General features: G+C 42.9%; 2 protein-coding genes across 5 annotated transcripts in view; both read right to left on the reverse strand.

The window, feature by feature from the left end:
* Nucleotides 1-19,262, reverse strand: part of LOC131682817 (homer protein homolog 2) — a 345,497-nt gene that overhangs the window by 67,682 nt on the left and 258,553 nt on the right. The window lies entirely within an intron of this gene.
* On the reverse strand, nucleotides 15,732-18,286 carry LOC131682818 (uncharacterized). The gene has a single exon (XM_058964583.1). The coding sequence runs from the start codon at nucleotides 17,373-17,375 to the stop codon at nucleotides 16,410-16,412; it is 966 nt and encodes a 321-aa protein (XP_058820566.1). The 5' UTR covers nucleotides 17,376-18,286; the 3' UTR covers nucleotides 15,732-16,409.

The following is a 19,262-nucleotide window of genomic DNA, read 5'->3' on the forward strand; positions in this document are numbered from 1 at the left end:
AGAACAAAGCCGAGAACAGCAGAATACCACCACGTGCACAATAATTTCACACTACCTATTTTTAAATTTAAATTTCTTTTGATTTATTTGTCTTATTCTAGAACCGTCGAAATTTTTCTAAAGCGATAAGGAAATAAAAACTTACGAAAATCATAGGACTGAAAATATTCCTCAACCTTTCTACCATCTTAAAGCTCACTAAAGTCACTTTAACAAAAGCACTGTTTTTAAAGTCGCCCAATTTTGCAATGGTGTCTATTGGTAATTTGCCGCAAAGCTCAACTTGGTTATGCGACACTTATAATTCAGGTCATGAACTGCCAACGTGATGCAGTTTGTTTTATACTCCCCACGTTCATGAGGTTTAAGAAAAAAAAGGAAAACCCGTGCTGAAGGCTGCTCAATATTTACCTTCCAATGTTTAATACAATTTTCCTAGAAGATTTTCAATATGGAGAGTTTTTTCGTGTACTATGACGAGTTACCGAAACGAAATGTGCTACGAAAAGATAGTCAAAGACGGTCCAAATTGATGCGTTTTAGCAGTTTTCAATAACAATGAGAAATAACGAAGATTTATCAAAATTCCATTTATCAAAGCTCTAGCGGAGTTATATCAGGCTAATAACAATAATTTCAGTTCTAGGGAATTTAGCGCTTAAATGAAAGGTAGTCGTCCCAGTTACTAGTCTTACTTGTTTACTTGTGAATAAATTTTGCCTAAATCAAAAGTTATAGCTGTTTAAAACGTTGTTGTTTATAAACAACATGGGCATGAAAGGGTTAATGTGCGTAATTTATACCCTAATACGAATGAAACTGTTTTTAAACAAGAGTGTTTAACTTATTTTAGTCATGTGCAATTTATCGGTTGTTCGCCAAGACAATAGTGCAAGCTGAGTATCCGCATGCCAAGCATTCGTTATGCATCTTTTATATGAGTAAAGATTTCTTCAAGTATATACAATAGAATAAAATGTTGATCGAATTTCCAGAGTAATTTTACAACATCAAAAATTTCAAACATTTGTGCTATTACGACCCGAGGCCGTCAATGCCAAAGCTGATTTCTTTACAATTATACCATACATATCATAATGTAAACCTAACGTTCACTATGCCTAACGTCTTTATGCCTAACGTCCATTATGCATAACGTACGTATGCCAAACGTCCGTATGCCTAACGTATTTATTCCTAATAGGGTACACCCGTCTGAGAGACGTATGATCAGGATCTGAACAAATTCAATAAATACAATAAAAAGCAGGTGAAACGTATGTCAAATTTGTTTTTAAACAGCTTCCGGTCATACCGGCTTGACCCTTCGTTCGAACCGGTCTCAAATCTTGATAGCTCCTGATTTACCTAGAGTTTTTCAACAGCAACAGTCTTGCTCAAGGCCACCTATATATTCGCTCGATCAGTCTTTCTCAAGACTACCTACAATTAATCTTTCTCAAGACTACCTACTTTTTCTACTCAATCAGTCTTTTTCAAGACTAAAACATTTTTCAAGAACAATTCAGCCTAAAGAAATATTTAATTTTTCCAACATGCCTGGGTTCTCCCAGAAAGGCCGTGTGCCAAAAATTAAAGCTAAACGGAAAAACCCGAAAATTCAATTGACTGCAGAAACTCATTCGATGTTTTATCCGAATATGAAGCTGATGAAATTTCCAAATTTCCTCGCATTGTGCATAATGCCAATGAGAAGAAAACGCAATCACCTCCGCCTAAAACAGTGACGATCTCCGACTTCAAAGCCTTTCGACGTTCCTTCCGGACGTGCAAGTCTCTTTTCAAATTGACCGAAGAGGAGAATGTCGAGTTACAGCGGAGGAATTGATTGGCCACAAACGACTACTCCAGTATCTTACGGAGAAGTTATATAAATTTTATTCATATGATTTCAAGACAGATAGACCATTCAAGGCTGTCTTGAAAGGGCTACCACAAGGTAAAATTTTCGATGAAATATCGAACGAATTTAAAAATTTACTTGGCTTTTCTCCTTCACAAGTTATTCTTATGAAGAGAAAGGCTAGCGGCGATAACACGCCAGTATGCTCTGGAATTATTGTTTGGGCCTAGGGGTGGCCCTTGGTGTAGGAAATTTGCAGCTTGCTGTTGGTGGCTGGCTATGTTTACACTTGTCCGCAGACAAATAAAACTCTTGGATGGACCACTCAAAACAAACCGCAAACAACTTATGTGGACTGTATTTAGGAAAACCACTTGAAACTGGATGTGATTTATTGGAAGGAAAAATACTTTTTGCACTTCACACTTTACTCTTTTATTTTCACTCTTCACTTGTACTTCACACTTGTTGAAATAAAACTGGTTGCTGCGATTCGCAGAACGCGCATATTTATATTACACGCCACACGTTCTAGAAACGCGTGGCTCAACCGCGATGCTTGTCGATGCCATGTCACACATCAATTGTTTTGAGTCTCCTTTCCGCATCGGGCGATTGTGTATTTGACTCATTCACGCTTGCTGAGAATGATGCATGCGTATCGCTGCTGCTGCTATTGTTGTTGCTACTGCTATGTGTGTGATGATCGTGCGCGAATGGAATATTTGGCGTTCATTCGAGAATGTTCTTGCTAGTTGGGGATGTTGCTCGATTATAATGAAATGGTGTGGACAATTTTACTTGGCTGTGATTAGCGCTGAACAGAGGCGCGAACATACTCCCCCGGGCTGGGATAGATTCCCAGAATTATTAGGATGTTCATACTTAGAAAACCGGTTGTCCTCAATCGGAAGGATTGATAGCTTCGAGGTGGGGTGTCTCAAATATGAATTTCCTATACTGGATGATACTGGTTTGCTTTCCAGACCTAAACGGTTCGCCATTGATGCGGAAATTAAATTTACCGTGCAACCGTTGTCCAGCAAGGCGCGGCAAGAAATAACTCCTCCTTTGCGATCTCGCACATTGAGGACGGCCGTAAGAAGCATTGGAGTTTTCTGTAACTGGGAGTGGTTGTGCGAAGATGGCTCATTACCTGCTGATCGATTCACGTGCTATCGACGAGTTTGTTGGTTGACTCACAAAACTTCCCTGTGACGCAACATTCTGCAACGGAGTTTCATAGTGCAACATGGTATGGTGTTTCTTTTGGCATTTGAAACATGACTTAGTGGAGTGGCATTGTATCGATCGGTGTCCAACTCGGAGGCAGTTAAAACAAATATTTTTGTCTTTCAACAGTGTGAATCGCTGGGAGATTGACAAGTTTCTGAATGTCGGACACTTGAAGGTAAGATGATTCTTTTTGCAGAAGTCACACTGAGGCGTCTGTGGTGGTACTGTAACTGCATTGGCTCTATGAAACGATGTCCTGATGGTTGCTGGAAGAGGATTGCCGCGTTGTTGTTTTATCGGAGTTTCGTTGCGTGGTGCTCTGCTTTGGCATCGCTCTAGAATGGAAACACGGTGCTTCAGGAATGCAATGGTTTCGTCATAGGTAGGCAGTTCCCCACGCTAGATTGTTGACTCCCAGTGTATTTTGGTTTCGTCATCCAGCGCTCTAGCCAGTATATAAATCAGCATCTGCTCTGAAACTCCAGTGAAATCCTGGCCAAGAAATTTGAGGTTCTCCACATGGCTGACAAAAGACTCGACGAGCGTTCGTAATTCATGGTAGCTCCCCTTGGACAACTTCTTCGTGTTAATGAGACCTCCAATGTGTAGATGAACTATGCGTCTTTTATCTTCGAAGCGTTCCTCGAGCAGCTGCCATGCCCGCTCATAGTTTCCATCGCTGATAGTTTTTGCGTCTATTATACCTGCAGCATCTCCGATGAGTGATCTTTCAAGATGATACAGTTTGATGCGGTTGGATTCGTTGGATTGATCCACCACATCCCGGAACATCATTTTGAATCTCTCCCAGTGCTCATATTTTCCATCGAACGTAGGTATAGCACGTGGGAGTGGCTGTTGGACAATCACCGGCTGCTGATTGACGATGGACTGTGAAGGTGGCGGAATTAGTGGTGTCTTGGAAATTTCCTCGAGCCATGTTTCGAGCAAAATGGATACACTGTCGTGAAGATCCTCAAATTGCAGATAGCACTGACTGTGTTCCTTCCTTTTGGCTGCAGGAATACTTTCAATGATTCGCTGATGATTGCTAGTGAACTCGGCGTAGGCTGCTTCTAACTTCTTCACAAATGTTTTATTTGTGGAAGAGTGAGCTCGGTTTGCTCCACTCTGGCATTCTGCAGTATGGATTCAATCCTGACCACTTTTGCTTGCGCCATTTCGCGGAAGTGAATGAGCGCACTGACATCTTCATCACTATCAACATCAGCATTTTTCACTGGGGTTCTTTTGGGCGGCATTTTGGCTGTTTATCACTGATTATCACTAATCACTCAGTAATCACACCAGAAGTCACGGTGGCAATAGGAACGATGGACCTAATATCCGGTTCGAAGGACCAATGTTTGGGCCTAGGGGTGGCCCTTGGTGTAGGAAATTTGCAGCTTGCTGTTGGTGGCTGGCTATGTTTACACTTGTCCGCAGACAAATAAAACTCTTGGATGGACCACTCAAAACAAACCGCAAACAACTTATGTGGACTGTATTTAGGAAAACCACTTGCAACTGGATGTGATTTATTGGAAGGAAAAATACTTTTTGCACTTCACACTTTACTCTTTTATTTTCACTCTTCACTTGTACTTCACACTTGTTGAAATAAAACTGGTTGCTGCGATTCGCAGAACGCGCGTATTTATATTACACGCCACACGTTCTAGAAACGCGTGGCTCAACCGCGATGCTTGTCGATGCCATGTCACACATCAATTGTTTTTAGTCTCCTTTCCGCATCGGGCGATTGTATATTTGGCTCATTCACGCTTGCTGAGAATGATGCATGCGTATCGCTGCTGCTGCTATTGTTGTTGCTACTGCTATGTGTGTGATGATCGTGCGCGAATGGAATATTTGGCGTTCATTCGAGAATGTTCTTGCTAGTTGTGGATGTTGCTCGATTATAATGAAATGGTGTGGACAATTTTACTTGGCTGTGATTAGCGCTGAACAGAGGCGCGAACAATTATCCAGAAACTTTATTTAATTCATTTTAACCGTAATGAGGTTAATAATTTGACAGTATTTGAAAAAAGCACGTTTTATGTTCCACGTGCGAGTAAAGTGAGAACATTATAGACAACATGGGGGCAAAATTCAAAATCTGACCCAGTGTCATAGATGCCGAGGCTTTCGGCACGGCGCAAAAATTGTCATTTGGATTCCAAATGTATGATCTGTGGTGATAAGTCGTACTATTGCTAACTTTGTTTACTAATACTAAAATATAAAGACTTATGTGTGAGGTGGGATTTTTGCCTTTCTCATATAAAGAAAGGCTATGCAATCACTGTAAAAATCGACTTTTTAACCGAGGCCCGGAGGGCCGAGTGTCATACACCATTCGATTCAGTTCGTCGAGATCGGCAAATGTCTGTGTGTTTATGTATGTGTGTGTGTATGTGTGTGTGTGTCATTTAAACTCACACAATTTTCTCAGAGATGGCTGAACCGATTTTCGCAAACTTAGTTTCATCTGAAAGGTATAACGCTCCCATAAGCTGCTATTGAATCTTTAGTTGATCCGACTTCCGGTTCCGGAGTTACGGGTTGAAGAGTGCGGTCACACAGCAAATTGCCATATAAACTGGTACCACCATGATGTTAAAATGATGTAAAACCTATTAAAATTGATGTAACATTACTCTAGTTTGCGGGTCTGGATCACTAATTATCAATTAAAGCAGCTTTGACCACATTGGCCACCTATGACGGTTCATGACGTCCCCGGGGAACCCGCCAAGTTCCTAAGCTAATATCACACCCATTCCCCAACGAATTCTCTACCGATTTTTACAAACTTGATTTCAAATGAAAGATACAGTAATGCCATTGACTGCTGCTGAATTTCATTCGGTTCTGACTCTTGCTTCCGGAGTTACAGGGGTGTTAGTAAGGATACACTGGAATTTCCCATATAAATCGGTACAATCGTAATACCTCAGAGGCTAAAAACTATTGAAATGGTCACCAAATTACTTCTAATCGCAGATCAAGATCACTGATTGCCAATCAAACATTCTTTGAATATATTGTCCTCTATCGACGATTCCGGAAGTCCGGAATTCCGGGCATATTCCACAATTAAAGTCACATCGGTTCTTCGGTGATGACTGAACCGATTTTCTCAAACCAAGTCTCAAATGGAAGGCAAAATATGCAGTTGAGTATTGCGTCGCCGACCCCCCCCCCCCCCCCGCCTTGCCCTTACACCTCCCTCCTTCATCACTCCCCTCCCCTTGGACCACCCTCACGTCCGCATTTCCTTCATCCACCCCGTATACCGAAATAAGATGAAGGATTTCTGACACATCCTCCACTCCCACTCTACTAACCCCCCATTCTCTCCACTTTCAAACCCATTCCACCAACATTTCAAAATATAATCACATGAAGATAACATTGAACTCATGCTGATTAAGCTAATTAAATATTATTCTTTTGCCTTTCTCATATAGAAAGGTTATGCAATTGCTCCAAAAACCGACTTTCTAACAGAGGCCCGGAGGGCCGAGTCTCATATAATATTCGACTCAGTTCGCCAAGATCGCAAAATATCTGTGTGTATGTATGTGTGTATGTATGTATGTATGTGTGTGTATGTGCGGATTTGTTATCAAAATGTCCACATCGGTTTCTCGGAGATGGCTGAACCGATTTTTACAAACTAAGATTCAAATGAAAGGTATAATATTCCCATAGGTTGCTATTGAATTTCATTTTCAACCGACATCTTGTTCCGGATTACGAGTTGAAGAGTATGGTTACAAAACAAAATTTGTTGATTTGTCCACATCGGTTTCTCGGAATTTTCTGAACCGATTTTGACAAACTTGATTTTAAATAAAAGGTCCATCAGCTGCTGTTGAATTTTGTGTGGATCCGAGTTCTGGTTGCTATTGAATTGTGTGTATGTATGTATGTATGTGTGTGTATGTGCGGATTTGTTAACAAAATGTCCACATCGGTTTCTCGGAGATGGCTGAACCGATTTTTACAAACTAAGATTCAAATGAAAGGTATAATATTCCCATAGGTTGCTATTGAATTTCATTTTCAACCGACATCTTGTTCCGGATTACGAGTTGAAGAGTATGGTTACAAAACAAAATTTGTTGATTTGTCCACATCGGTTTCTCGGAATTTTCTGAACCGATTTTGACAAACTTGATTTTAAATAAAAGGTCCATCAGCTGCTGTTGAATTTTGTGTGGATCCGAGTTCTGGTTCCTGAATTACAGGGTGATACGTACGATCACGCAGCAAATCCCGATTCTAACGAATTCTGCGATGAATGTAAAAAGGTGAATTTTTTTCCAAAATGTTAACACAACTGTTGAATTTGTAGATCTAGGTCACCAACAGTCATTCAAAGTCTCTTTGGCCACACTGGCCACCATCGACGGATCCGGAAGCATCCAAATTCAGAATACGGTTATATTGGTTTCTCGAAAGTGGCTAGACCGATTTGATCAACTTAGTCTCAAATGAAAGGTGTTGCGTCCCCGGAAACTGATATTAAATTTCATCTCCATCCGACTTCCGGCTCCGGAGTTACGGGTTGTGGAGTGCGATCACATAGAAAACTCCGATTCAAACCGATACCGCGATGAATGCAAAAAGGTGCTCTTATATATACTTACAAAGTGTAATAAGAATGAAAGACATTTCCATAATGTTATATTGTAGGAACCAGCTATTAAATCATAGTTTGGAGAAATGAGAAAGGCACAATTGCACCTCTAGGTAGATTAAAACAGGATTTTTAAAGCGTGATTAACATTAACAGTAGATACCAAAGCATAATAAATATCAGAAATTTTGTATCTTTCTTCAGCTAATTGCCACTTGGTCAAGTCTCCCCAACATTAATTATTGCGTTCAATGTCATTCAATTTCTAGTAATGACTATTCCAATATTCCAATTTATGTAAAATCATTTCACTGCTTCACAAAGATTAAGATGGTATATTAGTACATTAATAGTAATTAGTAGTCCAGTAGATATGTCCATACAAAGTTTGATAAAAAATTACATCATTTAATGCAAATTTATTAATCAGGTGATATTTTCTGTAAGGAAAGGATTTTTCATTTCAAACTTTTAAAATTACTCAATTTGTTTCGATCCCTTAACAAGTATAAAAATATTTTTGAAAAAAAATTAAGAATCGAATAGAAGACACCATAGCCAAAAATAGAATTTTGCGCTTGGTCAAGTCTCCCCATGTTCCCCTACTAAACAAATAAATCTACAAATCTTCAAACACAAGCGATAAATCAAACCTGACGTTTCCACTAGAGCTCGAAAAACAATAGTATGCACAGAATGTACGTTCTCCAGGCCATTGTGTACGCAATACGCAATAAAAAAAATGTCAGAGAAAACAATATCAGAGATAGATAAATTTGTTGACCACACTTTATATTTGTGGAGCACCTTTGGATTCATTCCAGAATGTGTCCCAAAAGTCCATAATTAAAATGTTACAATCATGCTTCTGTGCACTGTTATCAAGCAGGGTCAGGGTGCAACCAAAAGTAGGGGACGGTGGGGAGTTGTGAACATAGTTTTGTGTTCGGGGCATAACTACCATACACATTGGTCGATCTTCGAAATTTGACCTGGTATTTGTAAAGGACACCTTAATACATCCACAGGCTGAAACAAATTAAAATAATCGTTATCGTCTTTGAGATAAGACAGAATGCGTGAAATGCGTGGAATCGGCATTTTTTAGTTTGGTGGGGAGTTGTGAACCATCGCAAAAAGTAGAAGAAATGGAATACTGTTGTGGTTAACTTTCATTAGGGCTATAGAAGATAAATTTTAAGATATTTCTAAACTAAAGATGATATGGAAAAGTGACCTGATTCACAATGCGTAGGTGACAAAGTGATTCGCGCCAAGCCACCTGAATTCGCGGTTGCGGCACGGGGAGATTAAAATTGTGGTAGAATCCTGTTCTTCGCAAAAAAATTAACCTTTTTATACTATAATATGTATGAGTCATCCCTGATTTTTGAATTATGAGAGTGTTCATTTAAAAAAAACAATAATCCACTGAAATGTACAGTGCACAACACCCCACTAATAGTGGTTCATAACTCCCCACTTTATATATCTTCGAAAAATACGTATCTTCATCGACACACTAAAGTTTCATCCAATTTTATTTTGTCATTTAAAGCCGATTGCCCAAGGAATGTTTTGCACTAATTTACTTTGAAATTGGCTACATAACGTGACTCCACAAATACATTTTTTTCGAGAGTTGTCCTACTGGAGCTGTAGAGCTAGGTTCTCGGAAAGGCTCCCCGTCAGAATCACATACTACAATTTGCAGACGAGACAGGTAATGTCGCCCACTAAAACACTGCAATAGGCCAATCGTAGCGGGCCGTGATTCTGAATGTGATATTCATTGTACGGTTCAGGTATGTGCGGGCGTAGGGACTCGCGATCGCGTGTATCATCGCGAAGAGCTCGAGCATTTGTAGTTAACGTGTTCGATCGCGTGTGCGTTTGTATGTCGAGTGTGCTAACGTGTATGTAACTTCGCGTGTATAAATTCTATTTTATAACCGTGAGCTTTTCGCCTATTCGCGTGTGTTCTTGGATAATCGCGCGCGCACCGTGAGTCTAATACTTTATTTTTTGGTGTACTGCTAAGATGCTAAAAGAGTGTGATATCTTCCATATCACTAGAGTGCCCGGTGATGTCGCCATGGAACGTGTTGTCTAGTGGATATGTGCTTTATTTTTTTTGGTCCTACTGAATGTATGGACCTAAGATATTAGAACAAAGAGTAATGATTTCCGGACGTGACCGATTCATGAGCGCGCGAAAACAGACGTTTGTAGGTTCGTGTTTGAGACAGCATTTGAAACTTCGTGAGTGCTAAAACGTTCTCCTTATTACCGGGGTGTTATTAAGTTTGCGCGATCGCGAACACAGGTGTGCGTTGTTAATCTCAAAGGGCTTAAGCGTTCGTACGTTAACGTGTTTGTTACGTGTGCTCGCGTTCCTTTTACTTCGCGTGTACAAGACTGGATTTTGTAATCGTGTGGCATTTTCATATATACGCGTGCGTTCTTGGATGGTCACGCGGACCTTCATTCTGATAGTTAGTTTTTGGTGTACAATTCACATTCTGACAGGAAGTAAGTTACCCCATATCACTAGAGTCCTCGGTAATGTCGCCATGCAACCTGGTGTCCAGTGGATATGAGAACTTTCTTTTTTTAATTGATCAAATTGGAGGCAAGGACCTAGTCTGCTGATATCAAGGATAGAAACATCCGGAAGTGACCGATTGATGATCGTGCGGGTGCGGGAGTTTTTAGGTTCACGCTTGAGACCGCGTTTGAAAATTTATAGGAGCTGAGACATTCACTTTATCACTGGGATGCCATCATGTTTACTAGATCGCGGGTGTAGATGCCGGGGATGGTCGCGAAGGGCTCAAGCATTTGTATATTAACGTGTTTGTCACGTGTATGTGACTTCGCGTGTATAACTTCGATTTTATAATGACGTAGTGTGTATTTTTGTTTGATCGCGCGCGGACAGTGAATCTGAAGATTAATTTTTAGTGTATGGTACAGATGTTAGTCCGTTTCCCCATATCACTTGAGTTCCAGGTCATGTCACCATGGACCGTGTTGTTTAGTGAATATGAGCGTCACTTTTTTGATTGGTTCAACTGAAGACATTAGTCCAGACTGCTAGGACCGAGGTAAAACTTCGGACCTGACCGTTTCATGATTGCGCGAGTGGTGGGTTAATGTTTGAGACCGCGTTTAGAAGTTTAAAGATGCTACGTTTACCTAACTACCGGGGTGTTTTCATGTAGACAAAATCGCGGGCGTAAGTATAAGTGGATTATTGCAATTGCATGGTCGCGTTTGTGGCCAGGCGTTTGTACCTATATGAGTATAGATAGCGTATAGTAGGTATATACTAATAAAAGGAATCATAACATACCGAATAAAGAAAAAAAAAGATGCAAAGAGCTTGACTAGAAGTGTATAAATTTAACAATACTATTTTGGTATACATATATAATGGAAAATGAAACTAATAGATCTACAAAAGAAACAGACTAATGAAGTAGGATAGAACAACATATGTAACATGCAATCAAACTCGTCTAAATGCAGCAAATATTGTATATTTATCATTAAGGACAATCGCATGCTGTTAGACTTTCATCATGCTATGCTAGCCGGGAATGGATGACTCGCGTGCGCCGGTAAATTTATTTTACCCTAATTTATCCAACCCGATTTTCCGAATGAATAGAGCCAAATGCTCAGATTAATCACCAGAAGTATTAGCCACTATTCTATCATATACGTAAGTTCTGCATCCATTCCCTGACCCTACTGTCACAAATACTTAGACGAATACATACATAGATAGACATACGACTAGCACATAACAGTTGTACACTAGTACGAAAAACTACGATTATCGCAAAGTTACAACTAATAGTTTTCTTCTTATTCTACTTTATTAAATTAATTTAATTATTAAATTAATTTAATTGGTATATGCACGATGACGAAGTCGACCGATAAATGGACACACAATGATTCCCTCCGTGAGCCCCGTCCACGAATACCACCAATAGAACAATATTTGCAAACACGGCACACAGCAAAAGTTAATCTACGTCGATTCGCCAGTCGGCCACGACACCGCGCATAGACCAGCGGTTTAGCGTTGGTATGCGCAGGTGCAGAGTATGAAGCAACATATAACATAAAAAGGGGCTGTTTGTTGCTGATTTTGATTGATGCCTCACCGGCGCGAACCCGGTCTCGAAGCACCAATCACCGTATGAACTACAGCATTGGCCCAAACCCAATGCCGTTCTTTGGGGTGTGATATGTGATTTATGAAATTAAACACATTCTACTTGAGTGTCCAGAAGGGAACTGATTTGATTTTATTTCACATTCATTTACAGAGTTGTTTAAACCTCGAGCTGGTTCCGTCGATTTGCTGATTCAAGCGCTTTTAGCCGCTTGCCGTTTCGTCGCCATCTCCATATGATGATGACGACGATGATGATGATGAAGAATGCACCGTCCAGAGAATATGATGCGACGTCGTGTGCGCTAATTGTATTTTGTATGATTACGTCGTCTCCGAACGGCCACATCGTGTAGAGTTGCGTACTTCGTTGAAATTTGAGGACTGTTGCAGAGCGATGGCGGCGCGCATACTTTTTATGGCCCTCCAAAGCGGATGTTTGTGGTACCCGTTTATGCTGAGAACGGGCATTTCGATTGTTTGGAAACGCTTCGATTAAGCGCATTTCGTTTGTTTGCTGCAACAGTGTCGTGGGGTGGTGCTTTACTTTGTGTCACACCATTTTCTCCCCCCTTTGGAGCGGAGCCGCCCGCTCCAAATCGTATCGTTTCGGCTGGAAGGTGAGAGGTCACCGTCTAAACTTTGAGAGTTTTCATTCGTGTTGAGAGTTTCATTTTCGTTGATGGAGGGTTCTATTGGCAGGGGGGTCAACAGCCTTACATTTCTTTTGTAGAGATTGGCTCCTACGCGAACTGTACCCACTCGTACAATTCCGTCTTCACCAGCGTGCGTTTTGATGACAATTCCCATGGGCCACTTTGCCACAGGGGTGTTGTCATCACCAATTAAGACGATCTGACCAACTTGCAAATTCGGATGCTGTTTGGTCCACTTAGCTGCACATCTTAAGTGCTGTAGATATTCATTTTTCCATTTCTGCCAGAATTGCAGTGTCTGTGATTGAATGCGTTTCCATCGAATTGATAAGTTTCTTTCATCTGTGGCCTTGTGTGGGATTGGAAGCGCTGTCATGGGCCTTCCTATGAGGAAGTGACCTGGGGTTAGTGATTCTGGTGCGTCAGGATCCGATAGGATCGAGTATAGAGGTCGGGAATTCATTATCGCCGTCACTTGGTAAAATACTGTTTGAAGTTCTAAAATGTTAAAACTTGCTCCTCGTGCTGCTGCCGTGAATAATCGCTTGGCGACCTTTATGTTAGCTTCCCAGAGCCCTCCGAAGTTGGGGCTCCTGGGAGGGATGAATGAGAATCGTATGCCTTGCTCTGCGGCTATTCCTATTAGTTCATTTTGAAATAGTTCGTCGTTGTAAATTCTCCTTAGATCAGCAAGCTCGCGGCTCGCTCCTACAAAGTTGCGCCCGTTATCTGAGTAAATGATTTCGGGCCTACCGCGCAACGATACAAATCGCATTAGCGCGGCCATGAATGCGTTGGTCGATTGATTTTCGACCACTTCGATGTGGGTTGCTTTCGTTGAGAAGCATACGAAAATGCATGCGTATGCTATTATTCTTGATTTGGCTCGCTTACTTGGTAGTACTTCGAATGGCCCGCACAGATCGACGCCTGTATGGGTGAAAGCGGGTGATGGGTTCACCCTAGGCCTGGGCAATTGGCCTATCCTTTGTTGTAGTTGGCGCGGTCTTGCCCGCGCGCATAAGATACATTTGTGTACGACTGCTCTGGCCGTCTTTCGTAGATTGCGCATCCAATAGTTGCGCTGGAATTCTGCTATTAAGGTTTCAAACCCAGCGTGCAGGGTTTGTCGATGAATGTGTTCTAGGATTATTTTCGTGAAGAAGTGCTCCCGTGGGATCCACGTGGGGCATCGTTGAGATTGTGGCAGATCAGCTAAACTGATCCTGCCCATAACTTTGATTAGCCCATCCTCTATGACAGGACTTAGACTTTGGAGAGGGCCTTGCTTGGTAGGCGCATCGTTTTCTTGCATGTTAGATAATTCGTTTGGATGGCAGGTAAACTGCATATGCTTGATTAGTAGCTTCGTTCCGGCTTCTAATTCGTTGAGTGTGATTGGTCCTGAGACCAATTCTTTATTGATTCCTCGGCGCTTAGCTGCCGTCGATTTAGATAGAAAATTGTTCATTGCTCGGTTAAGTAGGGCGAAATGCCGTCGTGTTTTCTTGAAGGAGTTATGGTGTGGGTATTTCTTAGTTTCTTCGTGTTGTGTTTCTGCACTCGTCGGTTCTAGTTCGATTACGTGTAATTGCGAAATGTGTTCAGGTTGGAGTGCATATTCCGTGGCGTGGAGCCACATTTCCGTTTTGGTGGTGAGTAGCTGGTCTACAGACACCCCTCGAGAGACAATATCCGCTGGATTTTTGTCAGTTGGCACGTATTGCCAATCTTCTTTTTTCGTTAGTGTTTGGATAGCATTGATCCGATTGCGTACATAGATTTCCTTGTGTGGCTTGTTGGATTTAATCCAAGCCAAGACCACCTTTGAGTCACACCAATAGCGTATATTTTGCACTTGGTGCGGAACGTTGCTAACGACCCTTGTCATTAGTTCAGCCAGTAACTTTGCTCCTAAGCATTCTTTTCGTGGGAGAGTAATTTCTTTCAGAGGCGTAACTCTTGATTTTGCGCATAGCAAATTCATGGACTTGTGTCCGTTGAGATCTATGGCGTAAGCATATATGGCGCAGCCATAGGCGACGTTGGATGCATCGGAAAAACCGTGCAATTCTAAATATTGATGGTTACTTGGAACCGCCTGTCGCGGAATGGCCAAGTTCGCTAGTTTCGGCAGTGTTCGCTTGAGTTTCTGCCATTGATGTAAGGTTTCGGCTGGGATTTCGTCATCCCATTTCAGTTTAGTTTTCCAAAGGCCTTGAAGAAGGATTTTGGCCGTTATGATAATGGGCTGCATGAGGCCCAAGGGATCGTACAATCGTAGTACTTCCGAAGCAAGCGAGCTGGCGCTTCGTCATTTTCGAGTTGTTAGATGGCACATCTTCTACTGGGAATCTGAATGTGTCGTCGTGTGGTGACCATGCTACGCCTAATGTTTTTATTACGTCTTGATCACCAATCGTGATTACTTGTTCAAAGTTTTCGTTTGGAATGTATGATAGTAATTGAGCGTCATTAGACGCCCATTTCCTCAAGGGAAATCCGTATGTGTTGAGCGCTGCCTCTATTGATTTGCATTGCTTCGTGAGTTCTGGTGTTGAATCTCCCCCCATCATGAGGTTGTCTACGTAGAAACATCGTTGAATTAATTGAGCGGTTTGGGGGTTCGTTAATTTGATTTCTTCTCCTACTTGATAAAGCGCCCGGCAGGCCAGGAAGGAAGAAGCGGCTTCTCCGTACGTTACAGTTGTCAAGCGGTATGCTTGAATCTCTTCATTGGTTTGTGCTCTCCACAGGATGCATTGCATCCACGTGTCATCGTCATGGACGTTGATTTGCCTGTACATTTTGGCAATATCGGCTGTTACCACCTTGTCGTGGCATCTGAAATCCAGCAGCAGATCAAATAAATCTCGCTGAATCACTGGCCCGCACCTTTGCAGGTCGTTCAATGATCGGTTGTTTGATGTCTTAGCGCTAGCATCAAACACCACTCTTAATTTCGTGGAAGTGGACTCTGCTTTTATTACGCAGGAGTGTGGTATGAAGTACTGGACTTTGGCCAGGTTGTTTGGTGATATGAGCTTCATGTGGCCCAACTCTAGGTATTCTCTAAGGAATTCTCGATATTCTTCATACAGATCAGGGTTCATAATGAGTCGTCGTTCTAGTGATAGAAGGCGTCTTTTAGCTTGTTGATAAGAAAGCCCTAGTAGTTCGGGCTCTCCGTTCATAGGAATTCGGACGATGAATTTTCCATCCGAGCCTACCGTAGTGTTTATGCGAAAATGATCTTCGCATTCATTTGAGTTTGAGTTAGTTGCACTAACTGCATCGTGGTTCCAAAATTGCTTGAATAGGCAATCTAGTTCATCGTGATGCTCGTCATCACGTTCGTCATGGTTTTCCACTTTCACAGATACTACTGCTAGGGTGGCCCAAGATTTGGAAAAATATTCTCGCTCCGAGTAATATTTCCACTCCTCTTTTCTTGTAAAACGTTGGATCTGCCAACGTAAGTCCGGTTGGCACCTTTATAGATTCGGGTTTCATCTGCGCGTTTGGTTGGTCTTCCAGTACTTTGGGCACCACCATCATTTCAATAATAGTTTGGAATTTTCCGCATCTAGATGCCATCTTTGTTATTATTTTCTTACTCGTGTTGATACATCCACCCACCCCCTTTATTGTGAGATGAGCGTCATGCTGGGGCAACCCAAGTGCTTGGGCTGCTTCTTCAGTTATAGTTTCGATTTGGCTGCCGGAATCCAGCAGACATCTGAGTTGGTACCACGCCGTGGCACCCTTTACGTTGATTTCAGCTGTGGCCAAAAATACATATTCCTGGCTTAGTCACTTTGAAGGGCCTGCGGCCATCTCGAGCGTTACCTTGTTAGGTTCTCTTTTGTCATTAGATCCAGTGGGCCTAGGGTCTCGCTGCTCGTGTAGCGACGAGTGATGAGGGCCGTTGCATTCACGGCATCGATGTGGTGATTTGCATCCTTTTGTGGTATGTCCCCTTCCGAGGCAATTGAAGCATCGTCCTTCTTTCGATACTAATTGCTTCCTTTGGGGGACGCTGAGATTGGCGTAGCTTGGACACGCATAGATGGTGTGTCCACTTTCACTACACCCGAAACATGGGCGTGAATCCACTACTTTGGTGCTAGCCAAAGCGGCGGTCTTTGTTGGTTGTCGGGGCTTGTTCTGCCCTTCATCGTGCGGCTGACATGCCAGCTGGTTGGCACGTCTTTCGAGTTCAGTTTTAAACTCGACCCATGGATAGACCTTGTGAATATCCAATCGTTCTTCTAGTTTTGAGAGGGTAGCATCGTCTAACTTGCTTTTGACGACACTGACGATTAGCCCGTTTGCGACGCAATCGAGCCCGCTGGTTTCGTTCGTTATTTGTTTTGCGGCATGGACCGTTGTGTCCAACGCATCGATAAGTGCCATTATCGCCTTGGCACTGGGGTTGTTCGCTTTCTTCATGCGAATCAGTTTGGAAAAATAGCCTTCAAAGGCTACCCGTTTCTTGTAGAAGCGTTCTTCGAGCTTTGCCCAGGCTTCGGCAAAGCTAACACCCGAATTTTCGAGTGCCTCCATGGTATTTAGAGCGGGCTCATACCGCTCTAAGCATTTGTTCAGAAATGCGAATTTATCCGCATCTTCGTGTAGTGTTAGTATACGCTTTTCAAAGCGGCTTTTGAAGGCCAGCCACTCGGTGGGCGAGCCTGTAAATCGCGGCAGTTCGATTCTTGGTAGATGGTCTGCACGCGCCGTTGGGTTCATCGTCTGGTCGAGTGGGGCTTGCATCATTGGCCCGACTCGTTCGTGTTTAAAAGTTTTTCGAGACTTACCTTGACTCGCAGGTAGGAGGCCATTAGGGGCGCCCTCCTTTTTGAGGGCCCACCAATGCCTTCGAGTTTGAGGAGTACGCTAGACGCCTGCGCATACAGGCCGTCCAGCATTGCAATGCGCGTTTTCACTTCGATTTGCGGTGGCTGGTCTTCACTTTCGCCGAGCCGAACCGCTTCGTCATAAATGTTCTTCAGACCGCCCTCAAGAGCGGTCAATTGATTTTTTAAAACGTCCGCCGTTGCGGCACGTTCCTGTTCAATTTCACTCATCGTTACTGTTCTTCGTTAACACTGTGTTATTTAACCTCAGCTTAGGAGGACTTTTCTTCGCTTGGTTCACTCCGCCGGCAATTTGTAGCACTATGCCGACGGGTTTTCGCTTCGTGTCACTGGCTCGCGATACGAGCAGCACTATTACACACGGCCTTTGCGTGCCGGTGCACCTGATTTAGTTACATCTGCCGCACTCGGGCGGCAGCTCAATAAGTTAGGTGGGTGGTTTCATGCCACCCCACACGCGGACTGCACTCAGGCAGTGGTTCACTGGCTCATAATTGAGCAGCATCATTTCACGCAGCACTTATCACTTGCCGACGTGTTCTTTGTCCGTTGCACGGCCGCACCCGGCCGGCAATTCAATGGGATTCGTTATTCATTCATTCACTTCGATTGGGTGGTCTGATGCCACCCCGCACTATGTGTCGTATTTAGCCTCCTAAGGCTCACTTTCGTTTCTTTCGATAGCCGGTGGCGGCTGAGTGGGAATATCCCGCACTATATTCCACTCAATTTCATCGATGATTGAATTTCTTAAGTTCAACAGCGAGCTTTTGTAAACGAAGCTCATTTTTCCGCGGATGGCCGCGCCGGATGCCATCTCGAAATGAGCCTCGGTCAATTTAGTAAGTGCCCACGCTTCAGTGGTGGACACGGGAGACGCTTTCACTCTGTTGAGGGTGTCATGCATTAGCAGCATGCACTTCGTAAAAAGCATGTTTAGATTGCCCTGTTCAGTCATTTTCACTAGCTTTCCGCAGTAAGCGGCCTTTTTCTTCACTTAATTTGTTTTTCACCGCATATTGCACTGCGGCTCACTAATTAGCCATTCGGATCACTTTTCTTCGCGCGCGAACTGACCCGATCACGTCGGGGTCACCAAAATGTTTGTTGCTGATTTTGATTGATGCCTCACCGGCGCGAACCCGGTCTCGAAGTACCAATCACCGTATGAACTACAGCATTGGCCCAAACCCAATGCCGTTCTTTGGGGTGTGATATGTGATTTATGAAATTAAACACATTCTACTTGAGTGTCCAGAAGGGAACTGATTTGATTTTATTTCACATTCATTTACAGAGTTGTTTAAACCTCGAGCTGGTTCCGTCGATTTGCTGATTCAAGCGCTTTTAGCCGCTTGCCGTTTCGTCGCCATCTCCATATGATGATGACGACGATGATGATGATGAAGAATGCACCGTCCAGAGAATATGATGCGACGTCGTGTGCGCTAATTGTATTTTGTATGATTACGTCGTCTCCGAACGGCCACATCGTGTAGAGTTGCGTACTTCGTTGAAATTTGAGGACTGTTGCAGAGCGATGGCGGCGCGCATACTTTTTATGGCCCTCCAAAGCGGATGTTTGTGGTACCCGTTTATGCTGAGAACGGGCATTTCGATTGTTTGGAAACGCTTCGATTAAGCGCATTTCGTTTGTTTGCTGCAACAGTGTCGTGGGGTGGTGCTTTACTTTGTGTCACACCAGGGGCATAAGCCCTCTCGGTCTCCTCGATGCACCACTATTGAGGCGTAATGCAACACCCATCTTAAAGCAATTGATGCTTGA

This window comes from Topomyia yanbarensis, chromosome 2 (assembly GCF_030247195.1).
Source record: "Topomyia yanbarensis strain Yona2022 chromosome 2, ASM3024719v1, whole genome shotgun sequence".
Taxonomy (NCBI): domain Eukaryota; kingdom Metazoa; phylum Arthropoda; class Insecta; order Diptera; family Culicidae; genus Topomyia; species Topomyia yanbarensis.